Source organism: Trachemys scripta, chromosome 14 (genome assembly GCF_013100865.1).
Source record: "Trachemys scripta elegans isolate TJP31775 chromosome 14, CAS_Tse_1.0, whole genome shotgun sequence".
NCBI classification, from domain to species: Eukaryota; Metazoa; Chordata; order Testudines; family Emydidae; genus Trachemys; species Trachemys scripta.
Window position 1 is genome coordinate 37,849,391 of NC_048311.1, and position 15,269 is coordinate 37,864,659.

At 54.5% G+C, this 15,269-nt stretch overlaps 1 protein-coding gene across 1 annotated transcript in view; it reads right to left on the reverse strand.

Moving 5' to 3' along the window:
- Positions 1-533: 533 nt before the first annotated feature.
- LOC117886918 (butyrophilin subfamily 1 member A1-like) overlaps positions 534-15,269 on the reverse strand; it is a 75,087-nt gene continuing 60,351 nt past the window's right edge. The window contains exon 12 of the mRNA XM_034789060.1: positions 534-1,636. Coding sequence (XP_034644951.1) covers positions 1,077-1,636 — 560 coding nt within the window. The 3' untranslated portion in view covers positions 534-1,076. The remainder of the gene's footprint in view (positions 1,637-15,269) is intronic.

The following is a 15,269-nucleotide window of genomic DNA, read 5'->3' on the forward strand; positions in this document are numbered from 1 at the left end:
GTTTAAACCCCCTGTGTAGACAAGTAGGGTGGCCACTGACACATCCCCAGACTACTGGACATTACAGAACTTCTGGAACAGGATGGGCCCGCCCTCGTTGGCTTGACCCTGCCCCTGCCATCATGACTTCACAGGCACCAGGCGTGCAAAGTCACACTGTACAGAGGACACCGTAGGTACGCTGTTTTGTTAATTGATGTGAGAAAAAGAAAGGAAGGGTCATATCTTGATTACCAATTATATGTAGATAGAAAGTTAAAAATCAAATGACTTAATGCTGACAGAACTTCAAAGACAAATATATAATCTTGTGTGAGTTCACTTAAATATATTGCTTAATTAATTCTATCATTTTTTCACCTATTAATTTGCACAGATGTAGTGCATGAGGTGGGTTTATGTGCCCTGCCTTCCAGAGAGAACCAGTCAAGACAATAAACTGAGGGGGGGAGAGAGAGAGAGAGAGCAGCTGCACATGTGTGTAGTTGTGATGTTTACGACACATGTACATTATAACCGAATAACCTCCTCTGACAATGTCATGGTTTATTTTGTTAAGATAAATATTTTGGATTTCTTGAAATTCCACAGTTGAAATACAAATGACATTATTTAGAGAAGTTAAACTTCAATATAGACTTGAGGGAAAAATCAAAAAATAAATGTAAATAATTCCAGTTCTAAAAATACGTTTAGATGCTTGTTTTTGAAATACTGTTGAAATGTAAATTAAAATGTTTTTTGTATTTACACCTTGTTATAATAATATTTTCTAAACTAGAATAATCTTTTTTCTTTCATATTTTACGTTGAACTTTCACAGGGGTAGAAAATTCTGACAGGGGTAAATGACCCCCATCCACCCCCATCTGCTACCCCTGGGGCAGGGGACAGGGAAGGTGAGGGCTGGGGGTTCCCAGGTGTCTGGTTTTCGACTGGAAGCTCCAGTTGAACAGGGAAACTGGCAGCGTCCGGTCAGCACAAAAAGTCCAGTTGCTGCAGTAACTGGCCCCCACCACTGGGGGCGGGAAGATCAGCAGGGCTGGGAGGGGACAGTCTGTGCCGCGGGGTCACTGTCAGGGACAGAGATTCCCTCCGGCCTGAGCTGGGACTGGGCAGATTATCAGGGGAGCCGCTTTTGTACCCGCAGCGTTGACACCAGGATAGAAATAAGGGCGGAGCGTCCCGGAGAAGGTGTCAGTGAAAGTGAAGAGATGGGACCTGTCAGTCACATTGTAAAACGAGACCTCGCCCGCCTCATAGTCCAGGAAAATCCCCACCTGGCTGGGCCTGACGCTCACGGGGAGGGGGGTCGAGGGGGAGGTGAGGGCCTCGTATTCCCCATCGCACAGCCACACGGCCCAGTATCCATCCTCAGGTGTGAGTGTGACCTGCCCCTTCCTGCTCACAGATTCCCTACAAACCCCCAGAGCCCACTCAGGCTTGTCTCCCACCTCCACCTCCCAGTAACGCCTCCCGCCCGTGAACCCCTCAGCGCCCAGGACACAGGGACAAGGATCAAATCTCTCAGGGTTGTTGGGCAGATCCTGGCGTTTGTCTCCGAGTCTCACACGTTTCCGATCCTCAGACAGGACGAGTTTGGGATGAGCCGTGTCTGGATCCAGAGTCACGTCCACTGGGGAGAGAGTCACAGAGTCAGGGCCGTAGGCAGGGGCTGGTCACTGAGATCAAAGGGAAATTAACCTGCACCCGCGTTAATCGCTGCGGGGGGGTGGGGCAGGATGTTGTTGCCTGAGGGGAGTCAGGGCTCATCTGCCTGTGAGGAGACAATGAGGGGAAAGGGCAGGAGGAGAGGGGGAGGGTGAGAAGCTGTCACTGGAGGCAGGGGAGGGGACAAGTAGATGCAGGGAGAGGAAAGGGGTGGGGAGGTGACAGGAGCAGAGGGGGTGGAGGGAGGGACATAGGGGAGGGGCGGGCACAACGGCAATGGGGGGACAAGGGAAGGGACGGGCACCAGCAGAACAGAGGGGGGTGAAGGGAGGGGCAGGTTCCAGGGGGCTGCAGGGGGAGAGGGGAGGGGTGGGCTCCATGGGAGAAGGGAACAGACCCCAGGAGTCTGCGGGGGGCAAGGGATGGGGCAGGCACCAGGGGGCAGAGGGGTGTGAGGGAATGGGGAGCTCCAATGGGGCAGGGGAATCAAGGGGAGGGTGAGCTGCCAGGGGGTGAGATGATGAGGAGTGGGGCACGTGGAACCATGAGGGGGAGCAAATGGGCAGCACTGGTGCCAAAGGGGCAGAATGGGGGTTGAAGGAGCAGGTGAGCAGAAGGGGGGCAGAGAGAGGGGTGTGGAGAAGGGCGGGACCTAGGGGGGCAGAGGGGTGTGAAGGGAAATGTGGGCACCAGGGTGGCAGAGGGAAGATGAAGGGAGGGGTGGGACCCACAGGTTAGGAGAAGAGGTGAGGGGTGGGGCTGTGCTGAGGTGAGGGGAAGGGCTGAGACCAGGGGTCCCAAAGGGGGGTGAGGGAAGGAACTTGCACCAGGCAGGCAGAGGGGGCAAAGGAAACAGCAGGCACCAGGGAGGCAGATGGGGCAAGGGTAGAGCTGGGACTTGGGGCAGAAGAGGAGCTGGCACCAGGGGAGTGGAGGGGTGGTGAGGGGCGCAGTTGTCAGGGAGCCAGAGCGGGAGGGGAGGGGCAGGGGTGAGAAATAAAGAGAAGGTGGCATGATTGATGGTGGCAGAGGGGCGAGAGCAGAGCGGGGTCAGTGGGGCAGAGGGTGGTGAGGGGGTGGGCAACAGGAAGGAAGGGGACAAGAGGAGTGTCAGGTGTTGGAGGCAGGGGGAGGGAAGAAAGGGGTAGGCAGCAGAAGGGTGCGTGGGTAAGGGGCAGGGCAGGTGCCAGGGGGTCAGAGTGGGGCTAGAGGAAGGGTGGGCACAGGGGGGTGAGGGAAGGGGTGGGTGTCAGGGGTCAGAGAGGGTGGGGCGAGGGGCAGGTGCCAGGAGGGCTGAGGGGTGTAAGAAGGGCAAAAGCCAGGACAGCAGAGGAGGGGGAGGGGTGGGTGGCCATCCCGGAGGAGAGGGGGGATGGCAGTGGAAGGCACCAGGGAAGCAGATGGGGGTGAGGGGAGGGGTGGGAGACATGGCACAGAGGAGGGAAAGGGGAGAGGTGGATGCCAGGACATAGCAGGGGTGTGAAGTGATGGGTGGGCTCCAGGATGCAGAGGATGTTTGGGGGAGAGGGGAATGTGCCAGTAGGGCAGAGGGAGAAGGGACGGGTGAGTTCCAGCGGGGCAGAGATGGGTGGAGGGCAGGGGCACGTGCCAAGGAGGCAAAGTGGGAGTAGAGGGGCAGGGGCCCAGGGGAGCAGAAAGGGAGTGAGAAGAGAGGGAGGGATGTTGGTGAGGGGTCAGAATAGATGCAGGGTCCCTCACAGGGGTGAGGGAAGGATAAGGGAGGGGCAAGAGCCAGAGGGGGGTGCGGGAGAGGCAGGCCCCAGGGAATCTCTGTTGCTTTCGGGCCATGTGTGGTTGGTTTCTGGCTCAGAGCAGGTCGGTGCTGTTCCCACACACACTGGGGATGCAGCCCTGCCCCAGGGGGAACAGCTGGGACTCTCCATGCTGGCGGGCCCAATGTGCACCACCTTCCAGCCAGGAAAACCCCACAGCCAGCCCCTCCCCTCGCTGGGCCCAGCTCCACCCCCACGGGAGCAGTGGTCTGGGTTGGGCTCACTTGGGGGGCAGTACAGTGGAAGATTCGGGGGGGGTATAAATGCGCACTAATAGGCTGTTGCTAATGAGGCCAGGGCAGTGGGGAGGGAAGGGGGCATTTCCCCACTTACTGACCCCTCCATCTGGGATAAGCTGCACCAGGGGCCAGTCCCACTTCACACCTGCACAGCGCGTCTGCACTAGGGGTTTGCACCGGTGCAGCTACATCGGGGCAAGGAAACCCCGGCAGACATGGCCTGAGACACTGCTGTGCCAGGGGCTGTAACCCCTCCCATCACTGGAGTCATAGATCAATAATTACAGGGGCACTGGAGCAGGGGAGCTGGACTCTGGGCTCCCAGGTGGGGGCCCGACCAACTGGGCTACAGAGTCATTCTCACTCCCACGCTCTGGCCCAGTGCCCATGGCAGTGTTTAGACACAGGGGGATGTCACTTGGATCCCAGCGCTTTGAGCCCTCATAGCATCACATGGGGGGATTGAACCTGGGGCTCCCAGCTGAGGGCCCAGCCGCTGGGCTAAAGGCTAGAGGGGAAGCAGCAGCACCTTTTTCTCTTAATTGAAACTCGACAGCAAACTCAACATAGATTCGCGAATAGTTTCTGTTGACCCAAAATATAATTTTGCAGCAAATAAACTATTTGTCCAAAACATTTCACCCAGCTCCACTGCAAACCTGTCTGAGCAACTTAGGAGCCCCAATCCCAATGACTTGCAGTGAGTGACTGTCAACATCCCCAGAAACGCACAGTTACAGGCAGGCCAGGTTCAGGACACTCCAGAGCTGCTGTTTAATTTGCCCTTTGCAGACAAATGCCCCTTGGGCCCGTGGTCTCACCCCCACAAATCAGGCTGAAAATTGAGACTCGGCTCCAGCCCGAACTCTCTGCCTAGAGCCATTTGTGCCATGGATGCTGTGAGTGGCCTCCTGCAGCGGTACATGGGTGTCTCCCAGAGCGGATTTTGGTCACAGAGACCATCTCAGAGCCCGGGGCTCAGGTGTCTCCATCTAACGACTGCGCCAGCCACCCCCCCACTCTAATTAACCAGCCCTGGGTCAGACACGCTGGCAACTTTCACACCCAGACTCTGGAGACACTTTGGGTCCTTCTACAACACAGCCTGCAGAAGCGAGTCTTCGAACGGGCTGGACAGATTCAGGCTTGTGGGGCTCCCTCTTTGGAATTAAAAATAGCCGTGTAGACATTCAGGCTCAGGCTGGAGCTCAGGCTCTGAAGCCCAGGGTGGAGCCAGGTCTGCCCCTCCCAGCGCAAGCTGGGACATTGTCTGTGTCCACGTCCCCTTCACCCCCTTCCTGGGACGGGGAACAGCAGCCCCAGGGCCCCTCCCTTCACCCCCAGGGCAGGGGAGTGAGAGCCCTCGGCCTCCTGGGCATTGGGTCCTCCCAGCATAGGTTCCTGGGTGAGCGTGAAAGTGTCTCCACCCAGAAAGCTCTGTGCACCCGGCAAATACACAGATGTGCCCGTGGATCAGGATCCGGGATGGTCCTCTCCCCAGGAGTGAGGGAACCTCTCTAAAAGTAGAGGGGTCACCGGTGCCCAAACCATGGCCCCACCCTCTCATGCCAGCCCTTTTTCCCAAGCTCCTGCCCCCGTACCACCCCTTCTCCCTGACCCAAGCCCCCGCCCTCATACCGCCCCTTCTCCCCGAGCCCCCACCCTCACACCACCTCTTCCCCCCAACACCCTGACTCCCTGGTTGCTCCTCTCGGCCACCTCCACCTTCGTCACTCACCCTTACAGCTGGTAAAAAGTGGGAGGGAATAGCCCTCCCATTGGTAAAAGTGATTAGCCATGGCCTCTGGCCCCACTCTTCCAGTGCCCCTTACTCACCCCCAACCCCAGGAGGAGAGGGGGCTTGGGGCAGCGTCAGTGAGTTCAGTGCTGGGGGTACGAGTGGGGTTTACACCCCGGCTGTTGGAACTCTGTGTATCGAGGGTACGAGGACGTCACAGCGGCCGTGTGAGCCCCCCACTGTCCTGCCAACATGGCTCAGCCCTGACACCTGCTGGAACCTCTCCCTGGGGAGGAAGCGTCCCTGGGGCCCATTCAGGCCTTGGCCTCCCTGCGAAGGTGGCCGGTGAAGCTGCCGTTAATGTGAGTTACGATGTGAGCTCCTGTCCGCTGGGAACCGGACTCTCAGACTGGGCTGAGATCGGTGACTGGGGAGTGAAAGGCCCCAGCTGCAGGGCCAGCTCCAGGGTTTTTGCCGCCCCAAGCAGCCAAAAAAAAAGCCGCGATCGTGATCTGCGGCACTTCCGCCGCGACTCTACCGTAACCGCTTCTTTGGCGGCAATTCAGTGGCAGGTCCTTCCCCCCCGAGAGGGAGTGAGGGACCCGCCACCGAATTACCGCGGAAGAGCCGGACGTGCCGCCCCCTTCCATGTGCCGCCCCAAGCACCAGCTTGCTACGCTGATGCCTGGAGCCGGCACTGCCCAGCTGCACTCACTGCCCCCCTGAGCCAGCCCAGCAACACCAGCCATTCAGTGCAATAACAGCGATGCTCACACTTGGCAGGTGCCAGTGGGATGAAGGGGTTGAGCAGAAGGGCTCACAGGGAGGGCAGAGGAGGGGAGGAACAAGTATCAGGGGGCAGAGAGGGGTGAGAGGCAGGGCAGGTGGGTAGAGGGAGGTGTTAGGAGAAGGGATTGGGGAGAGGCAGGTGCTAGGGGGTCAGAGTGGGGCTAGAGGAGGGATGGGCACGGGGGGGTGAGGGAAGGGGTGGGTGCCAGGGGTCAGAGAGGGTGGGGAGAGGGACAGGTGCTAGGAGGGCTGAGGAGAGTAAGAAGGGCGGAAGCCAGGACAGCAAAGGATGGTGAGGGGGGTGGGGTGGCCATCAGGGGACAGAGGGGGGCGAGGGGAGGGGTGGGAGACATGGCAGCAAATAAGGGAAAGGGGAAAAGTGGATACCAGGACATAGCAGGAGTGTGAAGTGATGGGTGGGCTTCAGGGTGAAGAGGATGTTTGGGGGAAGGGGCAGGTGCCAGGAGGGCAGGGGGAGAAGGAAGGGGTGAGTTCCAGCGGGGCAAAGGTGGATGGAGGGCAGGGGCATGTGCCAGGGAGGCAAAGTGGGGGCAGGGGCCCAGGAGAGCAGAAATCGGGGGAGAAGAAAGGGAGGGATGTGGGTGAGGGGTCAGAATAGACCCAGGGTCCAGGTAAGGGAGGGGCAGGAGCCAGAGAGGGGTGAGGGAGGGGTAGGCCCCAGGGAATCTCCCTTGCTTTGGTGTCACGTGTGGTTGGTTTCTCGCTCAGATCAGGTCGGTGCTGTCCCCACACACACTGGGGGTGCAGCCCTGCCCCAGGGGGAGCTGCTGGGACTCTCCATGCTGGCGGGCCCCACCTTCCAGCCAGGCAAACACCACAGCCAGCCCCTCCCCTCGCCCGGCCCAGCCCCACCCCCACAGGGGCAGTTGTCTGGATTGCGCTCACTTGGGGGGCAGTACAGTGGAAGATTCTGAGGGGGTATAAATGCGCACTAATGGGCTGTTTCTAATGAGGCCAGGGCAGTGGGGAGAGAAGGGGGCATTTCCCCACTTCCTGCCCCCTCCATCTGGGAGAAGCTGCACCGGGGACCAGTCCCAGTTCACACCCGCACAGCACGTCTGTACTAGGGGTTTGCACCAGTGCAGCTACATCGGTGCAAGGAAACCCTGGCAGACATGGCGTGAGACACTGGTGTGCCAGGGGCCGTAACCCCTCCCCTCACTGGGGTTATGGATCAATAATTACAGGGTCACTGGAGCAGGGGAGCTGGACTCTGGGCTCCCAGGTGGGGGCTGACCCACTGGGCTGCAGAGTCATTCTCACTCTCACGCTCTGGCCCAGTGCCCATGCAGGGATCCCTCTGCAAATGGAAAATATTAACCCTGTGAAGCCAGCAGAAAGGAGCATGCAGTACATCGGGTGAAGTGCATGATGGGAATTAGGAGGCTAAATGGAATTAGAAGAGTGAACAGCCAGAGATATAAAACAAATACCAGGGAATTATTTCAGTCCATCAGAATCAGGAAGCCTGTGAGAGAATCAATGGGTCCCCTGGATCAGCAGCAGGGAAAGGGAGCAATTGGGGAGGGTAAGGACAATGCTGAGAGACTGACTCGTTTCTTTGCATCAGTTTCCACCAGAAAGGTTGCTGGGGAGAGACCTGCCCTGGAGCTGCTCTGTTCAGGAAATAAAGACTAGGGATCGAGGAGTGAAGAGGAGATATTGGAACAAACTGACAAACTAAAGAGCCAGCAGCCACCAAGAGAGCTTAGATCCCTGCAAGATGGCAAATCCCAGGAGCTCTCAAATGACATCACATGATATGGCTGAACTGCTAACAATAATATGCATCTCTCATTAAAATCAGCTACACTTCTGGAGAATCGGAGGGTTGGGAATGTTGTAGCCAACTTTAAAATTTTGGTAGGAGTAATCCTGAGAATTACAGCCCAGTGAGCCTTACGTCAGTACCTGCTACACTGGTTGAAATAAGAACTAAAAGAGAATTCTAAAACAGCTCTATGAGAATGATAGGATAAGGTCTGACTAGCAGAGCTGGAAAGGAAACCTGTGTCCCACTAATCTATTAAATTGCTTTAAGTAGGTCAGTAAAATCGTGCACAAAGGAGAACCCATTGGCATAACTGATGTGGACTTTCAAAGAGCCTTTAACAAAGTTCCTCACAAAAGGTTATTAAGGACACTAAGTCATCATGGGGTGAGGTGTAAATTATTGTCCTGGAAAACTGAAAAGCAGCAAATTTCAAACTGTAAGAGGAAATGACCTCTCAAGCTCCCTTCCAGTCCTATGATTGGATGATTCTATGAAATACTGTTTTATAGCATGCATAATTAGTCTGTGGAACAACTTGCCACAAGATAGCATTGAGAGCATGAGTTTAGCAGGAGTAAAACAAAAGATATTTAGATTGACAATGAGAACATACAAATTTATACTGGGTAGGGTTAAAACAAAAACAGACAAGCAAAGAAAAAACCCAAATGGACAAAGGATTCAAAAAGCCCCAGGCAGTGATATGGAAATGTGAATCTCCAGACTTATCACAGTTCTCAAAAAATGCAAGCATTCTAGAGGGCAGAGAAACCCCCTCCTGCTTCAGGGCACAAGCCAATTGCTAACTGATGGGGGTCAGGAGGAAACTTTCCCTGGGGGCAGGTTAGTCTGTCATCAGCCACTAGGGGGTTTCTTGCTCCTTGTGAAGCAGCTACTGCTTCTGTTTTAGAGCCCGATTCAGTGAAACACTTAAGCACACGCTGAATAGGGATGTACTGACTCGTGGGCTTAAAGTGCAACATGTGCTTAACTACCCTGCTGAATTGGGGCCCTAGTGAACACACACTAAAGGCCTGTTTAGATAATTATCCCCAAATAAAACAACTACTTTGAGGTTAAAACTTTTATGAAAATCAACTATTATTTTTGGCTGAGGGAAGTGAGGCCCCACACCTAACTCAATGGCGTTTCTATCTGTCTGTCTGTCCGTCTGTCTGTCTGTCCGCAATGTGATAAGTTTTGACAACCACATTCCATCAACTCCATTTCAGAGTATGTTTTAGGCATCAGTGGGCAGAAACTTCTGGATTTTGGTGAAAAATGGAAAACTATAAAAGCCTGATATGCACTAAAATCTCAGGATACAGGGTGAGGCAGTGACCTAAGGGTTAGGATTAGGGTTTAGGGTCAGGGTGCCCCTCATCCCCATCCAGCCATCACCCTAGCCAGGTCACTTGTCCCCAGTCCTTCCAAACTCCTCCCCGCACCGCTGATCTAGGGTGACCAGATAATAAGTGTGAAAAATCAGGACAGGTGGTGGGGGGGTAATAGGTGCCTATATAAGAAAAAAACCCCAAAATCGGGACTGTCCCTATAAAATTGGGACATCTGGTCACCCTATGCTGATCCTGCTCCAGTGCAGAACCCTGTTGATTTTGGTGAAAACCAGAAACATGGAAAAATGGATTATAGTAGATTTTGGTTTTCCAATTGTTACCTAGCAGCTCTGTGTTCTTGGGGAACCAGGGTGCAGTACCCAGCCTGTCTGACTCACAAAAGACCTCCCCGCACCCTCCCAGTCTCTGCTTGAAACAAAACTGATCAGAAGAAAGACTTACAAAAAGCAATGAAAAGTCATTGGGGATATACCTAAATCCCTGGGATAAGGGTGACAGGATTAAGGAAACTCCCCTTGCCTCATTTGCATCAAAGATGGGACAAGGAGGCATCTCCATTAGCATAAGACTGGAAAACAGAGATTCCAAGGCAAGAACCACAGGGAACTCTGGGACCAGAAAAGCAGTGAAGCAATGCATCATGGGGGATCTCTGCTCCAGATGTTAGTGAACCTATGCGTGCACACACCCAGCTCAGTGGTTATCAGACCAATTCTAGTAATAATTCCTTTATTGGTATCCAAAATAGTGAAGCTCCCTAATTGCATTGTGAGCTCCCTTGAAGGAACACTGCACATAGCCAACTCCCATTGTCTAGCCTGAACAAAACACCTTAGTATACTCCCCTGAGCGATCAGTTTACCCATAAACAAATCTAGTGTTCTCTTCCCCAAACCATTATTGTTTCCCTACAAAAACCCCCTATCCATACTCAAGTGAGTGTTCTGATGCCTGATCCAAAATCTGCATCAGTTCCACTGGGACTTCATCTTCTCCTGACTGATCGTGCTGGGGGCTCTGCCTGTCTCCAGCACTCCCGACCCTCAGCTACCACCATCACCTGGGACCCCCCGATCGATTCAACTGTCACGAAGTGGTGAGAACACACTCTCTCTCTCTCTCTCTCTAGGTATAGCCTTCTGCAGGGGCAGCTCTATGTTTTCTGCCGCTCCAAGCCACCTTCGGCACGCCTGAGGGTGGTCCGCTGGTCCCGCGGATTCGGTGGCGTTTCTGCGGGTGATCTGCCGGCCCCGCGCCTTCGGAGTGCCCGCTGCCAAATTGCCACCGAAGCCGCGGGACTGCCGGACCTCCCGCAGGCATGCCACCAAAGGCTGCCTGACTGCCACCCTCACGGTGACCGGCAGGCCTCGCCCCGCAGCTTGCCGCCCCAGGCATGAGCTTGCTGCACTGGTGCCTGGAGCCGCGCCTGGCCTTCTGACCCTGACTTGTGTGATCAGTTATAGTTTTGTAAACCTGACTTTTATCATCAAGTTTAAGTTAGATTTAATATTATAACTGTTTGTTTGGCTCCCCTATGGTTATTACCTGGAAATAAATAACTTTCATGATTAAGCTGGTTGCTTCTCTCTCTCTCCCCCTTCCCCTTCCCCCTCCCACTCCCCCCATGGATGTTTTTTGGTTTCCTGATTTTCTCTGTAGTACGTTCCTCGTACCTAAGCTAAAAGATCCCTGCAGAGCCCGAAAACCCTGTGGGGTTTGCTCATCAAGTGGGTTACTACCAGAACGACTGTAACGTGAAAGTGGGGGTAGGGACGTGCTGAACCTGGGACATATGAGTGTGGCAGATTGAAAGTGCTGTTCAACCCAGCCTGCTCAGGGTTACTCTATTCCATGCAGTGCCCACGGCATATGAGGGTGACAGCTTGGAAATGCTGCTCGACCCAGCCTGCTGAGTCCAGGGACATATAAGGGGTCAGATTGGGAGTGCTGATTAACCCGGTCCTCTCAGACATGCTCTGGTAATGCGTATGTCTGTGTGTTCATCTGATTCTGGGGCTGGAAGAACTGAGCCCTGGGGAACCTAGGTCCTGCACGATAGCTCCATTGGGAGGGGACTTGTAGAAGGGAGAAGTAGAGCTCTGTATGAGAACACAAGTGACACAAGCAGCACATTGATAGAAGTACAGAACCCCCTGCCCCCAGAAGAGTAACCCTAATAAATGAGTGTACCCCAAAGTAACGGGCAAAGCTGGTAACAATGCTCAAACACTGAGACAGAGTCTAAGTCTCACTCACTGAGCAGCAAACCATTGACCCAACCTCACACTGGGCTGCACTCAGAGCAGACGAGGGGCCCGTAGGATTCAGCTTGTTACCCAGTAACTCACAGCCCAGGTCACACTGAAGCAGCCAGACCAGCCCCTCCTCCAGCTCAGAAAGTTCGGCAGCCTTGGCTAATGGGGGCTGGGGCAGTGCTGAGCGGTGGCCACACCATGCACCCTCACATGTCCCAGGAGAGAGGCACAGACATGTCATCTGTTACCAGTCTGTGCTGCTCCCAGCACAATGGGCCCAGTCCAGGCCTCACAGCACCTGGCTCAGGGACACCCATTAACTCAGCCATGGAGGGGTCAGGATGTCAGAGTGATGGGGCCTGGTCAGACACCTGGGCAAGTACCAGCAGGTGGCTGTAAGTAGCAGGCAAACTGCCCAGCACTCCGCGCATCAGCCTCCAGCTATCACACAGCTCCAAGCCTGTCAGCTGGGTCCATGCGTGTCCTCGGGTCCCAGGCTCTGTCCAGATCCCCTGGCACAATACAGCTGAATGTCCCAGTAGACTCCACTCACCTCCGAATCTTTTCAACACTTCATTCATGTCAAGGGAAATTTTATACACGTTCTTCAGGTCAGTAGAAACAGCTTCTGGTTCCTGGAGTTTCACATTCTCACTCCTATGAAGAAAACGTCCCATCATCACTCAGCTGTTCTGTACACACATCATCCCAGAACCACCACCAGGAATACAAGAGCAATGAAAATGGGAAACACACCTGCTCAATGTGCTTTTCACATCCTGAAAGGAAAAAGAGAATCAATGTTCTGTACTAACACAATGTGCATGAAACTGAGTGAATCTCGCTCTGGGCATCAGACTTTCATCTAGAAAATAGATCAACCCTCCCAGGCTCCACTGTTTTGTGGTAAAATCTCATCCACTGTTTTGCAGTAACATTTGTTTCATTTATGTAGGTGAGACAGGAATTTAGCTGAAGGTTTCTCCCTTCTAGGGACCCAACCCATCAGTATCTGTGTTTATCGACTGTGTTGGGTCCAATGTTCTGGGGTCAGAGCGGGGATGGATTTAGCTCAGTATCATTTTTGTATCATCCATTTACTCTCCCATGGCCTCACTGGGTCTCCAGGAGGAGAATTCCCCTCTAACATGAACTGCCATATTTTGGAATTGATGGAGCCCTTAGCCAGATGTTCTGTTTGTCTGTAACCACAGAACACATTTACTCTCATTGTTGGGATCCAGACCCAGGGATCTGAGTTATAATTCTGGATGGTCGAGAATTTTGATGCCGTCTCACCTTTAGCAGCTCGACAACTGGTTGCTGACACTTCTCCTCGATCTCTGTGATCAGCTGCTACAGAGAGGAGCTTTGCTGGGAGAGTTTGGTGACATTTTCCTGTAGTCTCTGCAGAGTCTCCCTCTCCTCCTCCTCCAGTCTCTGCAGAAGCAGCTGCTCCTCCTCTCTCAGTAGGGTGTGCAGTTTGTTAAATTCACCTGCAATCGTCTCTCTCCTGTTCTTCACATTCCTCTGGAGATAGAAGGATAGGAAAGGCACATAGAAAACGTGAGTCAGATGTTGAGTTACACGGACTGGGCCTCTGTCCATGAAGCAGAGGATATTAGATCAGTATCAGGTTTGTAAGGATATTTACTTCTTTGGCAAACGTACCATAAAGGGTTTGTTTTAGTTCAGAGTTAATAAGGCCAGTTCCATAGTGGGGTTGTCCAGGGTGCTTTGTAAAGCCGCAGTATGTTATTGCAGGTGGCATGGGATGGACACAGTGGAGTGGGGAGAAATCGAGGGAACAGGAGAGATTTACAGGGGGCTGCACAGGGCGTACGTGGGGGGATTTGGGTGCCCAGTGCTTTGCCCTCAGACACCACGGGGAGCCATCACAGTGAGATGTGGGCGATGCTCCTTCTTTGACAACCTGCTCCCAGGGCTGCAAAGTTCAGGACCTTGGGCTGGTGCTAATAGTCCTTTGGGTGACATCCTGGGGCTCACATGGGCGTTGGGCGCCCAGGGCATTGTCAGGGCTGGCTTTGGCCTCACCCAGCCTGGTCGAGTGCCCCATGCCCATGTGTCTAGTGCCCCTGGGATCACAGCCTTTAGGGAGCCCTCTAGGCTCACAGAGCAGCGGGTTGGCTGATGCCAGCTGTGTCCCCACCTGCTCCCTGAAAGGAGCCGTGGGAGCGATGCTGAGCCGGTGCTGATCCTGGCTGGGGGAGGGGCTGGCTGCTCTGCACTGGCCTCTCTAGCTCCCCTACAGCTCAGCTCAGTCTGTGCCCTGCGCTGACCACCCCCCTTCCCTGTGCAGGGCTCTAACCCGTCTGTCTGTCCAGCCCCCTGTGTGGTGGGGGAGGGGCTGTGCTCCGTTTCTGAAGAGGCAGCTGCTTGAGTGCTGGAACTTCCACCTCCTACCTCTGCCCCGGTTAACCCGAGTGGCGCAGCGTTATCATATCTCCGAACATCTCCCCCCGTCAGACGGGCAGCGCATCCTTCATGGGGCCTGTCACCTCCCGGCCCTGCTCCCACCCATGGGGATACCCCCACCTGGCTCAGGCCCATGACAGCCCCTCTCAGTGGGTGACTGGCAGCCCCTGCTGGGCCTCGTCTCACAGTCGCTGGAGCTGCAGTTACTCTGCCGAGTGACTCTGATCATTGGGCCGTGACCTCTGGTGATGTAGGACGTAACTCGCTCTCACGGGGCAATAATCAATGGTTTCAGAACCACACCAGTGACTGTCCCAAGGTGCAGCCGTCTCCATGGCGCCGGCTGGTCACTTTGCGGGACACATTCAAATCTGGCTGTTAATTGTTATCCACTTAAATCCCTATTGTCTGGGGAACTGAGCACCAACTGCTTCCAGTGCGGGCAGTGGGAGCTGCTGCGATTCTGTCCTCTGGAAATCAGCCACTTCCGCCGGGCTCTAAATACGGCTTCAGATGCAGAACCAGAGGCACCCAGCTCTGAGCATTTCAGCTCTTGTAAATGGCCATTTTTATCTGAATAGTGGGACACCTACTTCTCCTCTCATCCCTGCTGCTGGCACCTTCCTCACACCCCCTATGCTCTCGGCAGGGATTTCACTGTAAAAGGCAGGTGAACCGGAACAGACATTTTGTCCCCTGGGTTCATCACCTGGCTACAGACAAGCACAGGTAAAGTCACAGTAACAGTAGCAGGTGACTGGGATGAAGCGGCCACGTGATGGCAACAGAGGCTGTGAAGTGGCCGAGCGCTGCCTGGCTTTACTCTGACCTGCCCCTGGCTCTGCTCACTCAGGGGGTGTCCACACTGCAATGAAGGTGTGACAGCACCGTGTGTAGACACACCCAGACTAGCTTTGATCTGGCTAGCTCGGGTACTGGTAGGTATGAAGCCGCAGCAGCACGGGCTGTACAAGCCCACCCAGACCCCTGGGTGTTACTCAGTGACTAGCCTGCAGCTGGCTGTTGGAGCCATGTAGATGCAGCCTACGGGCAGATTTTCCACAGAGCTTCACACCCACAACTGGGTTTGATGCTCAGAAGAGCCCAGCCAGCTGAGTGACTCTGAACCTCACCCATGGGGGCAAATCATCCTCCGAGCTCCAGTGTCTGGCCCAGGCACTGGGCAGATTCACTG